Source organism: Phyllostomus hastatus, unplaced genomic scaffold (assembly GCF_019186645.2).
Source record: "Phyllostomus hastatus isolate PE091 unplaced genomic scaffold, TTU_PhHast_1.1 phas_scaffold_317, whole genome shotgun sequence".
Lineage (NCBI taxonomy): Eukaryota > Metazoa > Chordata > Mammalia > Chiroptera > Phyllostomidae > Phyllostomus > Phyllostomus hastatus.
The window spans coordinates 20,713,198-20,740,638 of NW_025334023.1; the positions used below are offsets into that span (position 1 = coordinate 20,713,198).

The 27,441-nt window shown below is 35.2% G+C and overlaps 1 protein-coding gene across 1 annotated transcript; it reads right to left on the reverse strand.

The window, feature by feature from the left end:
* Positions 1-562: 562 nt before the first annotated feature.
* On the reverse strand, positions 563-27,395 carry BIRC2 (baculoviral IAP repeat containing 2). Its single transcript, XM_045818067.1, has 9 exons — positions 27,213-27,395; positions 23,867-26,043; positions 23,676-23,775; positions 17,403-17,481; positions 16,779-16,827; positions 3,826-4,068; positions 1,716-1,970; positions 1,392-1,433; positions 563-1,282 (listed from the first exon to the last, which is right to left on the reverse strand). The coding sequence occupies exons 2-9, from the start codon at positions 24,699-24,701 to the stop codon at positions 1,089-1,091; spliced, it is 1,797 nt and encodes a 598-aa protein (XP_045674023.1). The 5' UTR covers positions 24,702-26,043; positions 27,213-27,395; the 3' UTR covers positions 563-1,088.
* Positions 27,396-27,441: the final 46 nt, after the last annotated feature.

A 27,441-nucleotide genomic window follows, 5' to 3' on the forward strand; every position in this document is an offset into this window, starting at 1 on the left:
TCAGATGGGAGGGGTGTGTGGAGGGGGAGGGATAGGTGGAGAGGCGAGGGGACTAACAAGTATAAATAGGTAGTTACAGAATAGCCATGAGGATGTAAAGTATAGTATAGGAAATGAAGTAGCCAAAGAATATACACATGACCCATGGACTCGAACTATGGTGGGGGGATTGCCTGAGGGAGTGAGGGTTGCTGGGTGGAGGGGGGGAAAGGGGGGAAAATCAGGGCAACTGTAATAATGTAATCAACAAAATATAATTTTTAAAAAAGTTAAAAAATAATTTTGTTATAAATTTTTAATTCAAATTATATTTGTAATATACAAAGTAACTAGACAAATAATATTATCTAAAAGAATATTCATTAATCACATCATTTAAAAGTTTCTTAGTAATTCATTTCATGAGTTCAATTTTTTATCTAATTTATCTAAATGCTATTTAAGCACATGAGTGTTTACAATATGACAGGGACAATGCTTATATATATTATTTCATTTAATCCTTATAACCCTATGAAGACGTATGAAAATTATTTTTTAAGGGAAAAAATTTTTGGCAATGTACTCTTTTTAAAGAACTTTATTAAGATGTTTCTCACAAACTAGGAAAAAGCTTATTTACCAGTAAAAGAAATAATTCTTATTTTACAACACAAGTGAAAAACACCAAAGAAAATTTGGCACCATAACTTTGAGAAACTTCAGTGTTCCTGGTTTCTAGTTCTTTTAAGCTATACTCTAATGTAGTACTCAATACTCAAACCTTTCAGAAATACCAAATTCAGTCACCCTGAAATGATACATAAGAGCACTGAGACTACTTACACCTTTAATTTCTCCTATGTTGACACATGTACAGTAATACATCCCACCAAGCATAAATCGTCCATTTGATATAACAGAAATTAAGATTAAATATGATATATGATACCGTATTTTTAAAAACATTGCTAGTAACAAAGCGGGGGGGAACACAAAAAATATTACTAATTAAAGAATCATTCCTTTTTCACTTCAGATGGCTTAAAAATGTTCAATAATATTTTAAAGATTTTTACATACAGGCTAACATACAGCCTATTTTTCTTTTATGAGAGAAATGTACGAACAGTACCCTTAATTATACCCCTGCAAATAGGGCATTTTCTTAGAGAAGGGGCACATTCCTGGCACACTACCAGATGACCACAAGGAATGAATACAATAGAAACTTCTTTGTCCATACACACTTTACAAGTTCGCTCTTCTTGCAACCTCCTCAACTGTTCTTCCAGTGACAGACCTAGTAACAATGACAAAAGCCTTTAGTGAAATTGAATTTCTATTAGTTCCCATTAAAAAAAATAATACAAGTAATGATTCGTGTTGGTCTTGTCTTAATTTTGTTTTACCTGAAACATCTTCTGTTGGAATATACTTCATATTTTTTTCCACTAGGGAAAGAAAAACATACAAAAAGCATCACTACCAAATACAACACTGTTTAACCTACTACCTATCTGTTTTACCTACTATCTGGTGAACAACAGAGATTCTAGGTATGTATATTATCAGAAAACATTTAGTCATACCACTTGGGCAATAAAAAATAAAAGACTTCAGTTTTTTAGAACATGTTAAATTAAATAGTTTTCTAATTAAATTTATTTTGTTGTCAAATACAAAAGTGAACATAATTCCAAGTATTTCTAAAATAATGTTAATGAAAAACTCACCAAATAAGTTCTTATATAATGTAGTGTCTATTTCTTTTAGACAGCTTTTAAAGATGTTGGCTGCAGCATTTCCTTTAACTAAAACAGTATCAATCAGTTCTCTTGCTTGTAAAGGTACCTGTGTTTTTTGTTTAATTATATCATGTTCTTGTTTATTAATAATATTGGCCTTTAAAAGATTATCCAGGATTGGAAGCACACAGGTCAATTGTTGAAAGAGAGCCATTCTATTCTTCCGAATTAATGACAAATCATCTTCATTTAAAAAAAAAACCAAAGTCCCGAGTTTTGGCACAAACAAAAAAAAAAAAAAGAAAAGAAAAACACCGTTAGATTTTAAACTGCTCCAATTACACTCATGCCAACCCTGCAAGCAATTTAGGCATTAAATAAATAGGAACCTGAAAAAGAAGTACTAATTTACTTGTTTGCACATTAATGTCTCTCATTCGAAAAACTTCTAGAAGATTTAGCTAAGACATATTTTAAGTGTATACACAGAGTTTGTGTCCTTTTTAAGGCAATACATTTATATGCTTAGAAGCTTGTTTTTCCTTTATTCTGGTGAAACTGGAAAATTTTAGAGGATAATAAAAATTTCCCACCTCTGTACTTTTCCCCCAGAGAATTAATACTACTAACTTCTACTTGCATTATATCACTTTACTTTTTTTAAAAAGTTTTTAAAATTTAAATATAGTTGGCATATAACTTTATATTGGTTATATTAGTTTCAGGTGTACAACATGGTAATTAGACATTTATGCCTTACTATGTGATCACTCCACTAAAAATGCACAGAAAACATGAAAAACATTTCTCCAAAGAAGACATCACTAATCATCAGAGAAATGCAAATCAAAACCACAATGAGGTACCACCTCACACCTGTCAGAATGGCTACTATCCGAGTCAACAAAAAACTTGCGTCGACCAGGATGCAGAGAAAACTGAACCCTTGTGCACTCATGGGAGGACTGCAAGCAGGCACAGCCCCTATGGAAAATGGTATGGAGCATCCTCAAAAAATTAAAAACAGAGAAAGCATTCCACCTAGCAATTGCACTTGAGTATTTATTGAAAGAAAATGAAAGCACTAATTCAAAAGGATTTATATCACTTTCGCTTTATAAGCGCTTTCATATAAGTTGTCGTATTTGATACAAAGATCCTGTAAGATAGCTATGACTGCTACTCATTTGCAAATAGGAAGACCCAGGGAAAACATGAGAACCTGCCCAAGGTCACAGTAGATCAGCTGCAGACCCAGGTCTCCTAGTGTTCCCTTCAACTCCATGCTTATGAAACAGCACAGCAGACCTCCTTTATCTCCTGTCTCACTTTCCACTGTTTCAGTTACCCATGGTCAACCACAGCCCACATACAGTGAATGGAAAATTCCAGAAATAAACAATTCATGAGTTTTAAATCGTGCACCATTCTGGGCAGTGTGCTGAAATCTCACTCTCAGTTGGGATATAAAAAATCCCTTCATCCTGTGTACCCACACTGTGTACACTACCCACACATTAGTGACTAGATTAGGTCAACTGTCACGATATTGCAGTGCCTGTGTTCAAGTTAACCATAATCTTACTCAATAATGGCCCCAAGACACTCATATAACTTTTATTATAGTATCTTTGGATTGGACAGGGGCTTCTCATCAAGTCCTAGGATTTCATCATCAGTTCTATATTTTGTATAAGGATTAGAGAGTCACATACCATATTAAAACATGATTTGAAAGAACTTAAAAAAGAGAGAAATAAGACCTGTATTCAATGTTAAAATCTTGCTTTTCAGAATAACTTAAATTTGTAATAAGAAGTAAACAGAGCTCAAGAAGAATTATGCTAAAATTCTCTGATTAGCATGTATCAGGGAATCTTACTGGAAAATAAACATATAGAAAAGGGCTAAAGTCAACAGTTCTCAAGTGATGTTGTCCATTACCCACAGTGGAGAAGGGGATGTGCAGTTTGGAAACGGCTGGAGGCTGCTACAAGCAGTGAGTGGATAGAAGAAGGTTCTAACTGTCTTGTAACGTGTAAGACAATCTGATGAGTCCCACTGAGAAATAATACAGATGACTAACGTTCCCAAATACCTGATGCCATTTCTTCAGTTTGTCTTTCCTTTTCCTCTTGTCTTTTTTCATCTTCAGCGTTAAGAAGTGCTGACACAATATCATTAACTGTTTTGTAGTTCTCTCCAGTTGTTAGGATTTTACTCTGAACTGTCTGTTTTACCAGGCTTCTACTGAAGCCCATTTCTAAGGCAGCTTTAACCACAGGTGTATTCATCATGACCGCATCTTCTGAAGAACTTTCTCCAGGTCCAAAATGAACAACTATTTGAAAAGGCATGTACAAATGTTAAATTCCACAAATACAAATATATGTAGAAAAATATCTATGACATACTCTTTACTCTCATGCTGTTTATATCCTGGTAAGAGAGATGAGCTAGGTGCACCAATTACCTGTAATTCCAACAAAAGTTTACACTTGATCAGGAGCAAATGAGAATGTAATAATATGCAGAACTGTTTAAAAAATACCATTTCCACTTTTCAGGCTACATTCTAAACCTACTTAATGAGAGAGTAGGGATAGGGCTTAGAAATCTGAGTCTTTTAAAAATTCTCCAAGTGATTCTGATGTACATTTTCAGAAACCAATATTCTATACAAATTTTGAAGTGAGAAATTATCTCATTTTAATTAGGAAAGTAGGGAAAATCAACAAAGACTTCATGAAAAAAAAATGGCATTAGGGCTCTGTCTTGAAGATAAATAGAATCAAGAGATGAACAGATGAAACAGAAAGAATAACAAGTAAACCAGAAAGTATAGTAAAAAGGAAGGCTAGTTCATGTCTAAAGATATAAACAAATATGGTTGAAGTAAACAAAGCCACATTATTTCAGACAGTGACAAATGCCCTGAAGAAAATAAACCAGTGTAAGGTGATTAAAACAAAGTAGGAGGGAGGACAATTTAGGTAAGGTAATCAGGGAAGCAGTTTCTGATAACAGGATGATGAACAGGATGGATCAATAGCCGATAGGGCACTCTATGTAAATTACAAAGACATAATTTTTTAAGACACTTTACTGCCATCTGCTGGAAAACTGTTATAATAAACATAAAATATGCAATGTCTACAATGTGTACTGTGCTCTCTTGCTCAAACATATGTGGAAGCCCTGTCTGAAGAGGTAACAGCAGAACAAATACTTAAGTGATAAAAAGCAATAAACTATGGAAATACCTAAAAGAAGACTTTCAGGCAAAGAGAAAAGGGAGTGTAAAAACCTTAAGTTAGGGCCCTGGCTGGCGTAGCTCAGTGGATTGAGCTCGGGCTGTGAACCAAAGCATTGCAGGTTCGATTCCCAGTCAGGGCACATGCCTGGGTTGTGGGCCATGGCCCCCAGCAACTGCACATTGATGTTTCTCTCTCTCTCCCTTTCTCCCTCCCTCCCCTCTCTAAAAAATCTCTCTCTCTCCCTTTCTCCCTCCCTCCCCTCTCTAAAAATAAGTAAATAAAATCTTTAAACAAACAAACAAACAAAAAAAAACCTTAAGAGAAAAGCTTGTGGGGAGGGGTGGGGCAAAAAGGCAGAAAACCACCTGAACAACAATAAAGAAAATAAATAAAATGTTTTTTTTTTAAGTAAAACTTGATATATTCAAGAAGCAAAAAGAAAGTGGTAAAAGTCAGAGAGGAGGAGGATGCTCAGATCATGTACAGCCTTGGAAGAAGTTCGTATTTTATTTTGCCAGAATATTCTAGCAGGGTTTTAAGCACGTGCCTCATAACACCTGATTTCTTTTTTCAAAAGATGACTCTGGCAATTTGTTGATAAACTAGAATGAGATAAAATGGAATCAGGAAGACCTGTTAGGATATTATAATAGAAGATGATGGCAGTTTGGATAGATTGATAGGGGTGGGAATGGAGAAAAGTGGTAATATTAAGGACATATTACAAAGGTAGAGATGAAATGACTTCTAAAACATATACAAGATGAAAGGACTTCTTAGTGTATGTGTGGAGAATCTTTTATTTTTAAATTTATTCTTATTGTATTTTTCCCATTACCGTTTATCCCCCTTATACCTCACTTCCCCTGCAATCACCACACTGTCGTCCATGCTCACAAGTCCTTTTTGCTAGATTCCTACTGAGCCTGCTGCTCCCTAGCAATGCCCCCCACCCCCAGCTGTCAGCCTGCACTCTCCCTATACAGTCTGTCTCTTGCTTGTTAGTTCAGTTTGTTCATTAGATTCTACATATGAGTAAAGCTGTATGATGTTTATCTTTCTCTGACTGGCTTACTTCACTAAACATAATGTTCTCCAGGTCCATGAATGTTGTTGAAAAGGGCATTTTCTTCTTTTACAGTCAAGTAGTGTTCCATTGTGTAAATGTCCCATAGTTGTTTTATCCACTCATCTACTGATGGACAATTGAGCTGCTTCCAAATCTTGGCAATTATAAATAATGCTCAATGAACACATAGGGGTGCTTATATTCTTTCAAATTCATGTTTTGGGTTTTTTCAGATAGTGATTCCCAGAAGTGGAATCACTGGGTCATAAGGCAGTTCCACTTTTAATTTTTTGAGGTATCTCCATACGGCTTTCCACAGTGGCTACACCAATCTGCATTCCCATCAACAGGTCAAAAGTGTTCACCTTTCCCCACATCCTCACCAGCACTTGTTTGTTGTACCGATGGTAAGTCATTTTGACAGGTGTGAGACAGTATCTCATTGTAGTTTTACTTCACATTTCTCTGATGATTAGTGACACTGAGTATATTTTCATATGTCTACTGGCCATCTGTATGCCCTCTTTGGAGAAATGTCTATTCAGATCCTTTGCCCATTTTTTAATTGGATTGTTTGGGCTTTTTTGGTGTTGAGTTTTATAAGTTCTTTATAAATTTTGGATATTAACCCCTTTATCAGATGTATCAGCAAATATGTTCTCCCATTCAGTGGGCTGTCCTTTTATTTTCCCTTACTGCACAAAAACCTTTTAGTTTGATGTAATCCCATTTGCTTATTTTCTCTTTTGTTTCCCTTGCCTGGGGAGATATATGAAATAAAATATTGCTATGAGTAATGTCCAGATTTTACTACCTATATTTTCTTCTATGACTTTTATGGTTTTAGGTCTAACAATTAAAAGTTCCTATCCATTTTGGATTTATTTTTGTGTGTGGCGTAAGAAAGTGGTCTGGTTTCATTTTTCTGCACATATCTGTCCAATTTTGTCAACATGATTTTTGAATAAACTATTTTCAGCCCATTGTATGTGCTTGCTTCCTCTGTCAAATATTGACTATAAAGGGGTAGGTTTATTTCTGGGCTCTCTATTGATCTATATGTCTGTTTTTATGCAAGTACCATACTATTTTTATTACTGTAAGTCTTATAGTATAGTTTGATAGTAGGTAGCATGATTCCTCCAACTTTGTTCTTCTCATGATCTTTGTGGTTCCATAAATAAATATATAAGGTAAAGGGAAGAATCAGGAAGGACACCTACTTGAGTCAGCTTCTGACCTTAGCAAGTGGCTACCATTAACTGAGATGGGAAAGACCAGATTAAGAGCAGATTTGAGGGATGAAAGACAGGGAGAAAATGTTATTCCTGAGTAGAGATTTAAATATGTAGTTGGACAAGCCAGCTTGAAGCTCAGAAAATGGAGAAATAAACTTGGCTTGAGTGTTGAGAGGGATTCCATCCTTTGGAAGTTTCAAAAAAGAATTGTCAAAAGGAGATCGTTCACGTTCAACCAGGGAAAAACCAAGAATATGGTGTTTGGGAAGTCAAAAGATGATGTCTTAAGCCCTGACTGGTGTGACCCAGTGGGCTGGGTGTTGTCCCACAAACCAAAAAGTTGCTCGTTAATTCCTGGTCAGAATACATGCTTGGGTTTTGAGTTGGGTCTCTGGCTGGGGGTGTGCAAAACACAAGCGATTGATGTTTCTCTCACACATCAATGCTTCCCTCCCTGTATTTCCCTCCTTTCCCCTCTCTCTGAAAATAAAGTCTTTAAAACAACAGAGATGATGTCTTAAGGATGAAGGAGAGTGACTGACATTAGCAAGAGTGCTGAATAAGATGTTTTCCGCTCATACCACCCCCTCCAAACCCACGCCCCATCAGCAACAGGAATCTATCCATGAACTAAGTGTCTTTGTGGGCCCTGGCTGGGTGGCTCAGTTGGTTGGAACATTGCCCCATATACCAAAAGTTGGGTGTTTGATTCCCAGTCAGGGCACATAACTAGGTTATAGGTTCTGGTCAGGGTGTACACAGAAGGCAACTTCTCCTTAAAATCAATAAACATATCCTTCGTCAGGGTTAAAAATAAATAAATACAATAACATAAAGTGCCTTTGAGAACTAGCTAGAAGGTTATGAAGTCTTTTAGCAGTCTAAGACCAAGGAGAACTGTTTTGAAAAGACAAGCCTGTACCCAGGCAGCTGACTCACTGACCATGGTCCCAGCTACAGACCCAGAAACAGCTTTGTACCCTTCAGGACCTGGCTACAATCCAATTTAACTTGTCCCCAACACCATACACCAAGAAAATGGAGAGGAGTCATGCCCACCTATACTTCCGGTAAAAGGCGTAAGACCTCAGTCTCAGCTCTGGACACCGAAGTTGCCTGTGGATCAGATCCAGCCACAGCCCAGGAGCCACTGGAGGTGAACTTGTCAGACTACACATTCTGAAAGGGCCTGGTACCTGGGTTCCAACCCATCCCAGCTGCAGTCCACAAATAGCCCTGTTGCCACATGAGCCCAGCAAGAGACACTTCCAACTGGGCACCTGAAGATCCTGAAAGGGTCCAATACTCAGCTTCAGTCTCTCTCGACCACATCCACAGAAGTTCTTCTAGCACAGGGACCTTGTGAGAAACACTCATGTCTGTACCTCAGGAGATACTGAAATAACTCCAGCCTTCTAGCCAAGTTAGGGAGCAGCCTACTCCACCGACAGACCATCCATGTCTCCAGAGGTAGGTCTATGGACCTCAATCTTGGCTGAACCTGAAACAGTTCCCATCAAGAGACAAATCTAGTGACCAGACAGGAGCCCCTCCAGGGACCTGAAGGGACCCATATTTAACTGCACATCCAGTAACAGACACATTATCTGGAGCCCAACTGTGGACACTTAAGCAGACCCTTGTCCCAACAATATCTTATTGAACAATGTACTAGAATCAGTCCTATCCACCAAAGGACCAGATAGGATCCATACCAGCCCAAGCCCCTGGTAACAAGCTCACCACCCATGAATACTACCAGAGACCCAGCAACAGCCTTATAACAGCTCCAACCAAGCATGATGACAATCCAGAGGCAACTTCATCATCCAGGGGACCCTACAGAAGAAGGTCTTTACCTGATACAGCCAGTCTATAAATACTGGAAGAGTTGTTTGCTCCTTCAAATGCACAAACACCAAGGCAAGGTTACATGTATCATGCAAATCAGGCCAGTATCACACCATCAAAGGAAACTACTCAAGTCTCACTAACCCAAAGAAATAGCTACAATTTACCTGACAACTATGATTTGCCTGACAATGAATTAAAAATAATCAATTAAAGAAACTCAATGAAATTCAAGAGAACCAAGACAACTAAATAAAATGAGAAAAACAACACATGAACAAAATGAGAAGTTTAATAAAGAAATAGAAACCACAAAAAAGCAAACAAACAGAAATTCTGGAGGTAAAGAATACAATAACAGAACTGAAAAATTAAACAGAGAAATTCAACAACAAACTTGATCACGCAGAAGAAAGAATCAGAGAACTTGAAGGGGGATCATTTGAAATTAGCCAGTTATAAGAACAAAAAGAGAAGAAATTAAGAAGAGTGAAAGAAGTCCACATGAATTATGGGCCACTACCAAACACATAAGCATTAGCTTTATGGGTGTCCCAGAAGAAGACAGAAAGGTACAGAAAGCTTACTTAAAAAAATAATAAAAAATTTTAATCCTTAACTGAGGAATTTTTTTAATTACTCGGAGAGAGGTAAGAGAGAGGGAGGGAGAGAGGAAAAACATCAATGTGAGAGAGAAACACTGATTTGTTGCCTTCTTGTACACGCCCTGATCAGGGATGGAACCCCGATTGGGAATTGAAACTGCAGCCATTTGGTCTACAGGACCATGCTCCAACCAACTTAGACACACTGCCCAAGCCAGAAATACTATTTTTTTTAAAGAAAAAATGAATAGCTGAAAATTTTACCAAATCTAGGGAGTTATGGATACTCAGGAATACAGTAAGCTCAAAACACTCCAAACAAGATCAACCCAAAGATCACTCAAAGACACATAATCAAAATGTTAAAAGACAGAGAGAGTTGTTCTTTCAAAGAAGCAAGAGAAAAAAAACTACTTCTCACATGTCCTCTAAGGCTATCAACAGATTTTACCGCAGAAATCGTGTAGACCAGGAGAGACTAACTTGATACATCGAAGTGAGTAAAGATAAAATCTGTCAACCATGCAAAACAAGCCTTCAGAAATGAAGGAGAGATAGAGATTCATACAAATAAAAGCTGAGGTAGTTCATCAACATAAGACCTGCCTTACAACAACTGCTAATGGGATTTCTTCTAGTTGAAATGAATGGACATTAAGTAACTGTATAAAACATATAAAAGTGTAAGGTTTTTCCCAGCCAGGGTACATTCCTGGGTTGCAGGCCATAAAAACCCCAGCAATCGCACATCGATGTTTCTCTCTCTCTCTCTCTCTCTATCGCCCTCCCTTCCCTCTCTAAAAATAAATAAATAAAATATTTAAAAAAAAAAAGTGTAAGGTTTACTGGTACAGGTAAATATATAGTCAAAATCAGAATACTCTACACTGTAACAATGGTGTGTAAATCAGTTTTAATTCTAGTATAGAAGTTATCTATTATTAAAAACAATAATAACTATAGCTACAATAATTTACTAATGCATTAATAATATACAAAGATATAAAAGTATAACAACGGTGTAAAAAGTACAGTGAGAAGAAGAAGAAGTGTAGAGGTTTTGTATATGATTGAAGTGGGGAGTTAACAGCTTGAAACAGACTTACAATTAAAATTGTAATAGCCCTTAACTATCAATAATTACTTTAAATGTAAACAGACATCTATATTCTCTGATAAGATACAGAATGGCTGAATGGATTAAAACAACAGGATTCAACCAAATGCTGCCTACAGGAGACTCACTATAGCTTAAGAAAACAGACAGGCTGAAGTAAAGGTATGAAAAAAGATATTCATGCAAATGGTAACCAAAAGAGATGAAAAGTGGCTATACTTACATCGAATAAAATAGACTTCCAGTCAAAATCAGTACAAGACAAAAAAGGTCATTAGAGAGAGGTCAATTCATCAAGCAGATATTAATAACTGTAAATATGCCCTGGCTGGCATAGCTCAGTGGATTGAGCGTGGGCTGCAAACCAAAGTGTCACAGGTTTGATTCCCAGTCAGGGTACATGCCTAGGTTGCAGGCCATGACCCCCAGCAACCGCACATTGATGTTTCTCTCTCTTTCTCCTCCATTCCCTCTCTAAAAATAAATAAATAAATCTTTAAAAAAACCCCTGTAAATATATTTGTACCAAACATTAGAGTACCTAAATGTTTAGAGTAAATATTAATAGAAATAGAAATAATAGTAGGGGACTTCAATACTCCACTTGCAACATTGGATAGGTCATCCAGACAGAAAATTAACAAAGAAACAGCAAACCCGACTAAAACTATATACCAAATGGCCCTAACAGACATACACAGATTATTCCATCCAATAGCACCAGAAAACATTTTTCTCAAACTCACAGGGAACATTCTTCATGAGAAATCATGTATCAGGCCACAAAACAAGCCTTAACAAATTTAAGAATACTGAAATTACATGAAGTTTCCTTTCCAAACACAATGATACAAAAGTGGAAATCAACAACAGAAAAAAAACTGAAAATTCCCAAATACAGAAAAATTAAACAATGAACAACTAATGCACCAAAGAAATAAAGGGAAATCAGAAAATATCTTTAAGCACACAAAAGCAAAACCACAATGTACCAAAGCTTAGAGGATGCAGCAAAAGTAGTTCTAAGACGGGAGTTTAAAACAATAATGCCTACATTAAAAAAAGGTCTCAAATAAACAACCTAACTTTAAACATATGAAATCAGAAAAAGAAACTAAGCCATAGTTAGAGGAAGGGAGGAAATAATAAAAATTAGAGCAGAAATAAATTATATAGACTATAAAGAAAATAGAAAAAAAGAAACTAAGAGTTCGGTTTTTCAAAAAGATAAACAAAATGGAAAAACCAGAGTTAGACTAATCTAGAAAAAAAGAGACGACTAAAATTATAAATGAAAGAGAAGATATGACAAATTAAACACCAGAAATGTAAAGGATTATAAAAGAGACCATTACAAAAAGCTAATGCTAACATGTGCAAAAAAAACTGCATAGTCTAGATGAAATGGATCAGTTCCTAGAAACATGCAACTTACCAAAACTGAATCATAAAGAAATAGAAAATATGAATAGATCAATAACAACTAAGATGATTGAAGTAGTAATCAAAAACCTCCCAACAAAGAAAGATCAAGACCAGATGGTTTAACTGGTGAATTCTACCAAAGATTTAAAAAAGAATTAATGCCAACCCTTTTTGAACTCCTCCAAAAAATTAAAGAGGAGGGAAAACCCCCAACTCATTTATGAGGCTAGCATTTTCCTGATACTAAAGCCACTACTTGAAAGAAAACTACAGATTAATATTCTTAACGAATACAGATATAAAAATTCTCAAAATACTAACAAACAATTCAACAGCATATTAAAAGAATCATGCTTATGTTAAAAAGGAATTTATCTTAGGATGCGGGGATGGCTCAATATATGCAAATCTATAAACATGAACCACCATTGTAAGAGAATGAAGAATAAAAAACATATCCTCTCAAAAGATTCAGAAAAAGCATTTGAGAAAATTCAACCCACTTCATGATAAAAAGCTCTCAACAAATTGGGGACAGAAAAAACATAACTCACCTAAGACCAGTATTTCAAACCCACAGCTAACATCATAGTCAATAGAGAAAAGCTCAAAGCTTTTCCTCTAAGATCAGGAATAAGACAAAAGTGCATACTCTCACCATATTTATTCAACCTAACATTGGAAGTCTTGGCTAGCACAACTAGACAAGAAAGGAAATAAAAGGTATCCAAGTAGGAAAAGAAGAAAAATTTGTCTCTGTTTGCTGATGACATGAACTTATATATAGAAAACCCTTACAGACTCCACCAAAAATCTGTTAAAATAAGCAAGTTCACTGAAACTGTAGTAAATTCTGTAAAAGAAACCCCAAAAAACACATAAAAATCAGTTGTATTGCCATCCACTAACAATGATATACTGCATTTTTGGACCATAAGACACACCTAGGTTTTCGAGGAAAATAGGAAAAAAAAATTGAAGTAAAAAATGTGGTAAAATATGTAATAACATAAATAACATAATATTTCACTAATGCAAATGTAAACAGAACTCAACAGCAGCATTAACAACCATTATTCCTCCCAAATTTGGGGAAATTATAAAAAAAAAGTGCATCTATAGTCCAAAAAATATGGTATCTGATACAGAAATAAAGAAAATCCCATTTACTCTAGCATAAAAAATAGTGAATTATATCTTAATTTAAAAACAATAAGAAACAAGATATCTCATGTTCACAGATCAAAAGAATTAATATTATGACAATATCTATACTATCAAAAACCATGTATAGAGTCAAGACAATCACTATCAAATTCCAATGGTACTTTTTCACAGAAATAGAAAAAAAAATTCAGAAATTCATATGGAACTTCAAAAGACCCCAAATAGCCAAAGCAAACATCAGAAAAAAGTACAAAGCGGGGGGCATCACACTTCCTGGCTTCAAACTATATTACAAAGCCACAGTAAACAAAATAATATGGCACTGGCATTAAAAACAGACTCATAGACCAATGGAACAGAATAGAGGGATCAGAAGTAAATCCATGCACATAAGGAAAACTAGTATTTAACAAAGGAGCCAAGAATACTCAGTGAGGAAAAGACAGTCTTCAATAAATGCTACTGGGAAAATTGATATTCACATGCGGAAGAATGAAATTGGACCCCTATCTTCTACCATACACAAAAATTAACTCCATGGATTAAAAAAAAATTTAAATTTTATACTTGGAACCATAAAATTCCTAGAAGAGAGAGAAAAACTCCTTGACATTGTCCATGGCTATGATTTTTTGGATGTAACACCAAAAGCACAAGCAACAAAAGCAAAAATCAACATCAAAATCTACTTGAACAACAATTAAAATTAAAAAACAAACAAAAAAACCAATGTCCAATTAAAAATCTGCTCAGCAAGGGAAACCATCGGCAAAATGATGAGGCACATACAAAATGGAAAAAAAAAATTGCAAACAATGTATCAGAAAAAAGATTATTCAAAATACATAGGAAACTCATACAACTCAATAGCAAAAAAACAAACAATCCAATTAAAAAATGGGCAGAAGACCTATAGATACATTTTCCAAAGATATACAAATGGCCATGAAAAAATGCTCAACATCACTAATCATCAGGAAATGCAAATCAAAAAACCCAATGAGATTTCATTCCACACCTGTTAGAATGGGTATTACCATAAAAAGACCAGAGAAAACTGTTGGCCACACTGTGGAATAAAGGGAACCCTCAGTACCCTTGGTGGGAATGTAAATTGGTGCAGCCATTATGGAAGACAGTATGAAAGTTTCTCAAAAAATCAAAAACAGAGTTTCCTTATGATCTAAAAATCTTACTTCTGTGCATATATTTAAAGGAAAATAGATCTTGAAGAGATACCTGTACCCCCATGTTCACTGGACACAACCTGTAAGTGTTCATCACCAGATAGATGGATAAAGAAAATGTAACTATATGTATATATTCAAATATATGAATAAGTGTGAATATACATGGTATAAATTATATATACATACAATTTACCCAATAAAAAGAATGAAATCTTGCAATTTGTGACAACATGGGTGGACCTTCTAAGATGAGTAAGTTTTGTAGACCCAGTAATATAGCATTAGTGACAATAGTCAACAATACTGTATTATATACTTAAAAGTTACTGAGAGAGTAAATTTAATGTGAGGTGACAGACATGTTAACTAACCATAATGTGGTAATCATTTTGTAGTATGTGTATCAAATCATGACACTGTACATCTTAAACTTATACAATGTTGTATGCCAATTCTATGTCAATAAAGTTGGGGTGGCAGGGGAGGGGAGATAAAGCACTCAATCGCTTCAAATGTGAATAAATGGTCGAGCAGTAGATTTGCTAAGACAGTGGTTCTTGATGACCCTGACAGAAACAGTGTTTAGTAGAGCAAGTTAAAGAAAAAATAGGTGAAGAAGAAAGTTGGCTCAGATAAATCTTTTTAGGTATTCCGTTGTAACTGGAAGCAAGAGAAATGAGGCAACTGCTGGAAGAAGATGTAAGCTCAAGGAAAGATTTTCTGAGGACTGGCAACAGGATATCATGTATGTATGCTGAAATAAATGAGTCAAGAGACAGAAAAATCGATGATGTGAGAAAGGGTAGATTATTGCCAAAGAAAGTTGTTAAATTGGCAGTAGGGGATGAGAATCAAAGGAAAGAGAGTAAGTGGAAGAAGTTGGGCTTGGATAAGGGCAAGGACAATGCATCCTTTATAAAAGAACAGAAACCAGGGTATACAGGTACATTATGTAGACTGGTAGTGTTACTAATAAGAAGATGAGGAAGTTCTCCTTTGATTCTTTTCATTCTCTCAGTGAAATAAGGTTATGAGCTGAGAATAAGGTAGGAACAGTGTTAGAAACTCATGGAGAAAACGTGGGACATCTAAAAGTTTGGCAAAATGATTTTGTTAGGGAACTGAAGGATTACAGGGCAGCCCACTAGAAAGTTGTGGTTATAACTTTAAAGTAAGAATAGTCAGCACTACTGTCATTTTTTTCTAGCTATATTATACAGAAGATGGTTATCATATATCCAAGCAACTATTTTTCTTTTCCAAGTGAAATACTACCATCCAAATCCTCAGTAATCTTCCTGAGCCATGGTTTCTAAGACTCATATATTGTAATCTTCTGGTCCTGCTACAAATTTGCCAATATTCTTTGAAATGGTAAGCCAAGTACAGAATGCCCCTTTCTAAACATAATTAGTGTAGAAATCAGTGAACTATTATCTTCATTATTTTGGACACTAAGACATGTACTTATATATATACACTACATCAGTGGTCCCCAACTTTTTGGCAACAGGGAATGGTTTCATGGAAGACAATTTTTCCACAGACTGGGGCAGGGGGAAGGGGGATGATTTGGGGATGATTCAAGCTCATTACATTCAAACTCACCTCCTGCTGTGAGGCCCAGTTCCTAACAGGCCCAGACTGGTACCATTTTGCAGCCTGGAGGTTGGGGACCCCTGAACTAAATGACAGATTAAAATTAAGTACTAACCAGAAGATGTACTTTCTATCTTTACACTAAAATGCTACATACCTAACAAATACCTAATATCTAGCCCAATTCCTAAATCATATGTGAACTGGGTTTTTTCAAACATGCTATAAGCTAGCAAACAACTTTTACTCCTTGGAGGGCTAATTATTTGCATATTTCCTTGGTATTCTTTGAGCTGTTTTGTTATGGTTTTTTCTTCTACATACATCTTGTCTCCTCACTTGAATGTCAGTACTTTAAGAAAGACTGTACATCTAAGAAACCTCTAACAATATCATGAATCTTAGTAGACACAATATTTATTAATTTCCAGCTTTTAGTTCCTATGACTTCAGAAATCCTTTATTTACATACTTTAGTTCCCAATATTCTTATAAAAATTACCATTCTATACTTGAAGTACTTTTATACATACTTGGTGGCTCAGCATTTTCATCTCCAGGAGGGTCTGAAGTTGACAACAGCTATGAAACACGAGAAAAATTAATAGGTAAAATCAGAAACCTCAAACATCCTGCACAAAGCAACATTAAGATAGATTTCTCTTACATAATGTACATACTCTTTTGAAAACTAGGTAATGTACATAATACTTCACTTTGCTTTTGTTTTACCTTAATCATCATAAAAATTTCCTTAAAACTTATCTACTTCCAAATTAGAATTCAAGCATTCCTCTAGTTTCAGGAAAGTAGCAAGATGTATTAATGATTTCTCATTCCTTTTAGAAAGTTGTATTTCAGTGGGATCATTCTCTGAGGTTCTAAACACCTGACAATGTATTTTCTATTTTCTTTTCTGGAAAAGATGGAGGATACACTACAGATCCTCCTCCAACCTTACCACAAATTATATAGTAGGATGTTAAGTGATTTTCAAAAAACTAAAAACAAAAGACAATCTTTTTTTTAAGCCCTTCAGCAAGGCAGTTAAAAAAATAAAAACTAAAGGTATTAATATGGACACAAAATCTGTAACTATCACTTATAATATTTTTGTGATTATCATTTAGAATTCAATGTCAATTATAAAAATTTACCTGTTCAAGAAGATGAGGATATCTAGCTTGAATCTCATCAACAAACTCCTGCCCTTTCATGCGTATCAAGAACTCACACCTAAAATATAAGATGAAAATTTTTTAATTGTTTTATATCAAAAATATAACCTGATCATTCTAAAAAGTAGTTTTCACACTCTTTGTACCCCATAATATAAATACTTTTCATCACAATGTAGTACACATACAAACCTAACAGGAACAAAATCCTCATAAAATACTACAGACTCTTACTATGTGTTGATGCATTCTGTTATTTTCTCTTTAATTCCATTAACACAATAACAATAATAAAATGGCCCCCTAGACCTACAAAGGAGCAAAACCTGAGGCTTGAAAAATGCTGTTCTACACAATTTACTTTTGGGGCTTAACAGTTTCCTAAACTATAATATAGTATTCCTAAAATGTGATCTTTCACAATACAACTGCTAATCTTTCTTCAGTGTCCACTTTTCCATTACATTTAAAGCTCAAGCCCTCCCTCCCCAAAATTATGAAGCACATATTTTTATCTATACATAATGTGTTTTCCAAATACTTGTTTTCAAACTATAGGGTTTGTCAAAGGTGTCCCAGGAAGTTCACATAAAATCTGTTTCCATTTCATTCCTTTTGTTTTCAACAATGGTGATAGACAAGTAGATATTCACATGCAAATAATAATAAACCTCAACCTATGCCCATACTATACACAAAAATAAAGTAAAAATAAATCATATACATAAATGTAAAATGTAAAACACAGAAAATCTTTCTATCCTTACGTAAGATGCAGATTTATTGCAATACCACAGTATAATCCATAAAAGATAAAATTGATAAACTGACATCATCAAAATTAAAAAGTGTGTTCATCAAAAGACACTGCTAACCCTGCAGAGGTCACAGTTGATCTAAGAGATACACACAAACTCTTTTCTTAAATACTGGTATATACATCAGGTGCATAGGTTCAAAGTCATGGCTAGCTGCACGTTTGTATGTGACTAATGCTAAGCCATAACATTTAAGCCGTCAGTTTGCTTGTAGCACATGTTTCATAAGGGTGGTTGATACTTGATAGTAAATTGTATCTGAGAGATACCACGAACTCCAAAGTCAGTGTTGGTATAGCTGGGCTTTTTTCCCATGAACAATGAAGTCAGTGTTGTGGATTTTTTTTTTTCATTTACTGTTGAAAATGTCTGGAAAAATATATTGATTCAATAATCCAAGAGATGATGAAGAACTTCAGCGAACGTTACTCAAGTCTGATGATGAGAATGACAGAGTCAAACATGAAAATGAAAGTGATTTAGAAGATGAAGATTATGTACGGGGAAGTTTGTTCAGAAGATTCGGATACCAAGATATTTTAGTGAAAATGAATTAGACATGAATAAAGAGTATTTTTTTTGGAAAGAATAAAGAATCAAACCAGAGGAAAAATCCAGTAAGAAAACAAATTAGAAAACAGCCAGAGAATATTTTGTGTCAACTTCCATTAGTTTGGTCAAAAGCAAAAAATGCGTAGAGAGAACTTGAAACTTGGAACTACTTTGTCACAAATGCTACTTTAGATCTAATCTCATTCTGTACAAAATAAATACATGATTCTATCTTGAGCTGGTTTTCAGGAGAAAGAGATGTTAAATGAATAGACAAACCTGAACTGAAAGCATTTTCAGGCCTCATATCTGGCTGGTTTATATAGAAGCAACTACTAAATTGCAGGATTTATGGGTTACAGATGGTAGTCAAACTGAACTTTTTAGACTTACAGTATCTTTGCAGATGCTTAGACTTATTCATAATTGTAACAGGTTTGATGGCAAATTCATCCACTTAAAATGTCTGAAAGCGGACAAAATAGTGGCTGGGAGACATTTTCTCAGAATTTGTAGAACACTGTAAATTAAGTTACTCTATGAGACAGAATGTAACAACAGACCAAATGTTACCTGGATTTAGAGGCAAATGTGGGTTTAAAGAATATATTCCATGCAAGTCCTGTAAATATGGTATAGAAATTTTTGCTATGGTCAATTCAAAAGTATTTTACACAGGAAATCTTGAAATATAAGCCAATAAGCAGCCCAAAGGTCTTTACTTGACTAGTAATAAACCTAACCAAGAGATATGCAGAACCCATTTACTCATTGGGATGTAATATTACAACAGATAACTGGTTCACTGATACAAATCTTATCTACTACTTGAAAAAGAAATGACTTTCATATGTAGGTACTGTTCATTAAGAATAAACCCCAATTACCCCCTGAATTTCATCTTCCAAACACAGGCCCAAAAAATGCAATTTATTTGTTTTTGGTGCAGATTGTACACTTGTATCTCATTTACCCAAAAAGGGAAAAAACGTAATTTTAGTTTCATGTATGCATTTTGATGATGTGATAAATTTAGATTTACATAATAAGCCTGACCTAAAAGAATATTACAACCAGGAATTGACACTGTGGACCAAGTGATCAGTACATATATTGTGGCCAGGAACACCAGAAGAATGCCTATGGTTATATTCTATACAATTTTGAATATTGCAGGAATAAATGTTTGGACTATTCAGACTGAACAGCAATGTGAAAATAAGGTGCAGAATAATTACTAGAAATCTCGAAATGCAGTTATTGTCAAAACCAATAAAAAGGCATTCAAAAATTGCTATGGGTGTGCATAAAGCCTTTACACCTGAAATTTCAACAATTTCAAACGAAAATGAAGGGAAATTCTAACAACAACATAGGTACAGCTCCCTCAACAAGCAGAAAAAGAAAAATATGTTGTTAGGTGCTATGCATCCAAAATGAGTCACTTATCAAAATATTTTTGCAAGTATCGTGAAAAGTATTCATGCCTGGAGGATAGCAATCTTGTTTGCAATGACTGTTACAAAAATAGTTTGCAAAGCCAACTACTGAAGATTCTCTGATTAATTAATGTTAAAGACATCTTTTGGTTGTATTTTTTAGCAATATCCATATTTCCATTATTTGAAAAGAAAAAATTGTATTCTTCATATTTTATATCTTTGTTTACTGATTTCTAGATTGTAACTGAAAATAAAAACCATGTATTTTTATTATATAAATATAATAAATGCAAAATTGCACTCTTTTTAATTTTTTCCCCCATTTCAGCACATATTAGTAATGAATGTATCTCTCGGATACAAGCAACCTATGCTGTAATTTTTTTGACTGCGACCTCTGTAAGGTTAAGAAAATAAACAAGGCACAGACTCAGAATTTGCAAAACACATGTGATAAAGCACTATATCCAAAGTATATTATGAACTCACAAAACTTAATTAAAAAAAAAAAACTTAAAAATGGGCAAAAGATTTGAACAGACAATTCACCAAAGAAGATGTACAGCTGGCAAATAAGTGAATAAGAAGTTTGCCATCACTGGTAATTAAGGGAACGCTAATTAAAACCACAGGGAGATAATCACTATGTACATACACATCTATTGGAACAGTTCAAATAAAAAAGACTGACCATACCAAATATTGTTAAGGATGCCAAACATCTGGAGGTCTCATACCTCGCTAGTGGAAATTTGACATTTTAAGTGATACAGCCATTTCAGAAGACAATTTAGCAGTTTCTCATAAAATTAGAACAAAACTTGCCATATAACTCACCAATCACACTTGGGCATGTTTACCCAAGAAAAATGAAAACATGTATCCACAAATGTTTATTAATGTTTAGAGTAGCTTCATTTATTATGATTGCAAACTAGAAACAACTCAAATATCCTCAACTGGTGAATGGGCAGAATTAGTAAAGACCATACTCATGCTCAGGACTCAAGTTTATCATGCAAATAACACAGCTAGATGTTACTGTGTTTTGATCTTTATATAGTTTTAAGTTATTTTTTTATCCTGGGATTGATTAATCTATATTAACAATGATTAAAGACAGGAAGCATAGTAAACTCTGCCCCATATTTCCACCTTCTCTAATAAATTCCATGAGGATAATTTTCGTGTGTCCTACTCACTGTTATATCCCCAGCACCTAAAATAGTCTCCATTAGGCATCCAAATATTTGATAAGTAAATAAATGAACTGTTTAAAACAGTAATAACAATTACCCATTTTGGTATTTTATTTACTGAGATTAAAGATTACCCACAGTGGAAATTTGTTATACTTAGAAAATTTACAAAAAGCCCCCCTAAGTTTTTTCCCTTATTTAACCATTTAAAGCAAAACACAAGTTACAGAAATAAACCAAGATTTTTTTGTTTTGTTTTTATCAAGGACAAAAACAGCCATTCAAACACTAGAACTGGAAAGCTGTTTTGCCCTTTTCATACAGTATAGTTAAATCTCAAATTATATGTACACAATCCCATACAGTCAAACATAATTGTCATTTAAAATTCTGACAATAAGCCCTGACCAGGCATACTCAGTTAGCTGGGCATCATCCCGCAAAGGGAAGGGATGCTGGTTCAATTCTTGATCAGGGCACATGCCTAGGTTGCAGGTTCAATTCCTAGTTCATGTACAAGAGGCAATCGATCAATGTTTCTCTCCCTTTCTTTCTCCCCCACTTACCCTCTCTCTAATAAGTAAATATTTTAAAAAATTGTTCTGATAATAAAACATGCTTTTTCCTACATAAATTATTTAAAGTAGACAAAAATACGTCACTTTTCAGAGTTAGAAAGTCAAATTTACCTTATATATTATGAATATTAAAAATATAATTTTAAAACACAACTTTTAATAATGTATTGATACATAATAAAATATTTGTTACTCAGTTTTTTTAATCTTACACAAAAATGATAAAAAGTTTTTTAATTTCCTGAAGGGGTTTAAGAGATTACTCATGTTGTACAAAGCACTCACAGATCAAAACATTACCAATATTATACAATTCCATTTGTGAGGGGTACCTAGAGTAGTAAAATGCATAGAGACAGAAGTAGAATGGTGATTGCCTGGGGGGGAAGCAAATAAATGCTGAGTTAGTGTATAATGAGTACAAGTTTCAGTTTGAGAAAATGAATGGTGGTAATGGTTAACAAACAATGTGAATGCTTTTAATGACACAGAACTGCATACTTAAAAATGGTTACTACAATAAATTTTATGTTATTTATATTTTACAATTAAAAAAATCATCTAGTCCAACTTTCTCATTTTACAGGAGAGAGGCTCAAAGGCATCACACAATTTGTTCAAGTTCACATAGCTACTCCATAACAAAAACAATTAATTTCTTTTTTTTAAAAACCTTTGTTAACTTAGCAGATGCTTTCACTTTTTTTTTAAGATTTTATTTATTTATTTTTTTAGAGAGGGAAGGGAGGGAGGGAGATAGATAGAGAGAGAGAGAGAGAGAGAGAAATATCAATGTGCGGTTGCTGGGGGTTATGGCCTACAACCCAGGCATGTACCCTGGCTGGGAATCGAACCTGGGACACTTGGGTTCCCAGCCCGCGCTCAATCCACTGAGCTACACCAGCCAGGGCAACAATTAATTTCTAATTCTATTTCCACTAACAACACTGCCTCTAAATTCTTTCTAAAAATAGGAGATACTGCTAGAGACAAAGGAATTATGTGACATATCACAGGATAAAACTGTGCAGAAACATAATTTACAATGAAAATTATATGCATTTATATTTATCTATTCATAGATCCATTTTACATCGCTTCTTGTTTTCCTTTTCCCTTCTTACCAACTTACGTTTTTTTTTTGTTCTATTTTACATATCTTTAATTCTTAAGTCTCCTTAAAGCAAAATGGGAACTATATAAATGAAATGTATGGCCATAATTGTAAATGAGTCATCAAATTAAACAATATCCTCCTGGCTGGAGTAGCTCAGTGGATTGAGCGCGGGCTGCAAACCAAAGTGTCACAGGTTCAATTCCCAGTCAGGGTACATACCTGGGTTGCAGGCCATGACCCCCAGCAACCGCACATTGATGTTTCTCTCTCTCTATCTCCCTCCCTTCCCTCTCTAAAAAAATAAAAATAAATAAAATCTTTTAAAAAAACACAATATCCTAAATACATGGCTTACAAAAAAAAAGTACACATAACATTCTACAACATTTTCAATCAAAATATTTTAAGTTCAAACTGGGAGTTTTAAAAGGCTAATTCCCCAACAGTATAAGAGAAGCTTTATTATATTGAGATGTAAACTTAACCATGCAAGGATGCCTGTTTCTTTAAGCAGTTTTGTGTACCAATACCTTTAAAAACAATTACCTTGGAAACCACTTGGCATGTTCTACCCATGGGTCATCTCCAGGTTCCCAACACCTTAAGCCACCATCACAACAAAAGCACTTAACATCATCGTTGCGACCTTAAGAAAACAAAGGACTAAAATTGAATATACACATTCTAATACATAAATCAAATGAACTAGAAAATGTAGAGCTACGTTAGTTTCTTACCCACATAATAGAAACCAGCACTTGCAAGCTGCTCAGGTTGAACTGGAACGCTAGATGGCCAGTACATAAACGTTCTCAGTCGGGCTGCATGTGTCTGCATGCTCAAATTTGAAATGTTAAACCTCAGAGTTTCTAGAGAATTTTCCAAAAATGGACAGTTGGGGAAATGCCGCCGGTGTTCTGACATAGCATCGTCCTTTGGTTCCCAGTTACTTAGTGTCCCACCACAAGCAAAGCAGGCTACCCTATCTCCAGGTCCTATGTAATAAAAACCAGCTCTTGCCAAATCTGAAGGTGACAAAAAGGTTAATGGCCACATATGGAAAGTAAGAAATCTGGCTTGTTCAGTACTCATTGCATAACTGTAGGGATTAGTCCTCAATGGGGAGATATCTTCAACCGCTCTAGAATCAATAGGATTTGATGAAAGGTTGGTATAAGAACCACTGAATGAGCCACTTTGTTCCAAAATGGGAGATAATGAATGTGTAAAACTGTTTCTCATCAGAGAAGTATTTTTAAAAGTGGATTCCAACCTAGTGACAGAAATGAGATTCTGAATAAAGCTACAGCTAGGATAGAGCTGCTTATGTTTTTCAATAGGATTGTCTCCTTGTTTCCAGTTATCCAGCATCAGACCACAACAGAAACATTTGACCTTGTCATTTACACCGGTATAATAAAAGCCAGCACGAGCAAGACTCCTTTCTGACACAGGAACGCCGGTGGGGAAAGTTGAATACGTAGACATTCTGTAGAGCTCACATGAAAAGTCGTATTTCATTTTGTGTTTGTTGTCGATTGTCCGATTTGACAAGATTGTGTGATCTTCCATTATACTCCTAAAATTTTGATACGAGGGACCTGGGATAAGTCATTGGGAGGTAGTTTTGTGCATGAGTGATTTTACTTTTTGATGGGTAAAAACTCTCACATGAAATTTCTCATCCCTTCACACTAAATTAGATTTTTACTATAAAAAAGAATCAAATGATAGACTCCTACTTAAAATTCACTACACCTACTTTACCAGATATACACCTGAGTTTACACTCAGGGAAGATGAATATCTCTTCTAAATTACTGAGATATACTTCTAAATTACTGAGAAATACTCTGTGGTACTCTTTGGGATGATATTCAGATTACCTATTGGTGTAATACTATCATAATGGCCTGAAAGAAACTGACACACTTCTGAAAATACTTAAAACTACTTGACTTTTCAAGGAGGTTTATACTCCCAAAATTCTAAACAACTATAGAATACCTAAATTATATCTTTAATTTGCTTTGGTTATAAGCTACAAAGCCTGGGTAGCAAGCCAATTACTGATTATGCTGTAAGAGGGAAAAACTAAACACTAGGTTCTTTCTCCAGAAGCACTTTTAATACCACCCCACTCCCTCAAAAAAATCTTGTTTTAGGCTAGTAAACAAGATGCCTTCATGGGGGTCACATTATCTACAGGCTAATTTCACACAACTTATTTGCATTAGCATTTACTTAAATGGGTTATATTAGTTGAAACCCGTTAACTTGTTATCTTGTGGATAACACGATAACAACTTGGGGACATCTACCTATGTTGAACCTATGCTTGTTATACTGTGTATTATGGCAAATGAAATGAATTTTGCTTAAACAGTTAATTTGTCCACTTTTGTTAATTATTGTCTATATATATTTCCATTTCCTGCAGATCAATATTATGTTGCCTTTCTTCTTAACTTTGCATACCACTTTATTATTATACTTAATCAACTGAAGGTATTTTTTCCATAAACTTAAGTAGTTAAGCATAAAGTTTCCACAGCAAGAATTTTCTACACTGCACTTAAAAATTATTTAAGGATCATGCATCTATAATATCATTCATTTTGAAATTGAAATCAATTTATCAAGATACTTGTCCTTTTTAGTATTATCACAAATGCCTAGTAAAATACTGTATTACCAACAGAACTACTGCTTATACATAATGCATAAGTAATTAACCCTACTAGCCTTCTTTCTGAAAACCCTTCATGTTTTATATATATAATTCATACACAAAATTACACTCCACAGAATGCAAGCTATATCCCTTTATAAAGTTTCTCAGTCTCCAGAATGGGATTTATTACTGCAGCAGGAAAAAATGAGGGGGAAAAGGAGTATCTTCAGAGCTGTAAATCTGGGGGGAGGAAAAAAAAAAAGCTGTTTTAGAAAACTATTTTTATAGTAAAGAGCATTTATAGATCATTCAATTTATTCCATAAAATCTAAAAATGATTTACACTTTAGGTAATACATCTTAATTCCAGCAATTTGTCACCTAAACTTCCTAACTGGAAAAACTTTAATTAAAATAAATGCAATATAGCTCCCTTAACACTAAGAGTATATATATTTCAAAAACACAACTTCAAAGACAGATGGACATTTCCTTAAAGAAAATATTCTGTCCTTGGTCTCCTCCCCTATTCTGGTGACAACTTTTAATATAATGTAATGCAACTTTTAAAGATAATATCGCAGGCAAAAGGAGACAATGGTGTAAAAAAGATTGACTACACCCCACCAGCAACCATACAGCAGTAATCAGACAGTAACGTTATTTTTTAATGCCAAATCTCTCCAGGACTAGGCGAACTGACCAGTAAGCATGAAATGCATTGGGAAGTCATTAATGTAAATCCTTAAACTCGAAAATTCCCTCCCAATTCCAAAGCGACAGCAACAGAAAGCACCTCAAAAACAAAACGTAGCACAAAGGCCTGTGAAACACTGGCCTTGAGAATGTGATCACTTGCATAAATGTTTTCGTTACACCAGGACCTGATACCACATCTTTATATTATAAACTCCTTTCCGCAAGCACCGTACTGTGAATTTTGCCCTCTTTATGCAAACTGTAACTGGGTGGGAGGATAGACTGGAAGAAAAAAAGAATAACTCTGGGATTTACCCATTAATTTCCAGGAGTTATTTCTCACAGCACACAAAAGACTACTCAAGTGGCGAAGCACAGTTGAAGCTATCTGAAACATGATCTCGCCACCACAGAACTGCGTTGGTTTCAAAAAATGAAAAAGTATACCGAGGGTTAAGTAGGAGGCAGCCAGAGAAAGCATGCAAACATATAAATTTAAAAAAATTTTTTCCGATTTCAAGACTTGGAGTCGGAGTTTCCGTATTAAATACAGGCCTAGGTGGGAGTCGAGGGCAGAAGGCTCTCTGGATGCTGGACCCCCAGGCCATGACTTGCCTCCGCCCGCCGGCAGCTTCTGGGAAGTGGGCCCCGCCGGACCCACTCGCCCCGACCCGCCTCCCTTGGCCCGGCCCGGAAGGAGCTGCACTCACCTCAGTGCAAGCGCACACACACGGAAGGCGCTGCTGCCTGGCGGCCTCCACACACACACACACACACAAACACACACACACACACACACACACATACACATACACACAGGAGAAGCGAGCAGACTCCAGATAGAGCGCCACCGGCTCAAGTCCAACGCTCCCGAAGCCCCCCGCCCAAGCAGGGCCAGTACTTACGCACGGTGACGTCAGCGCGCCTGGGCGGGGACTG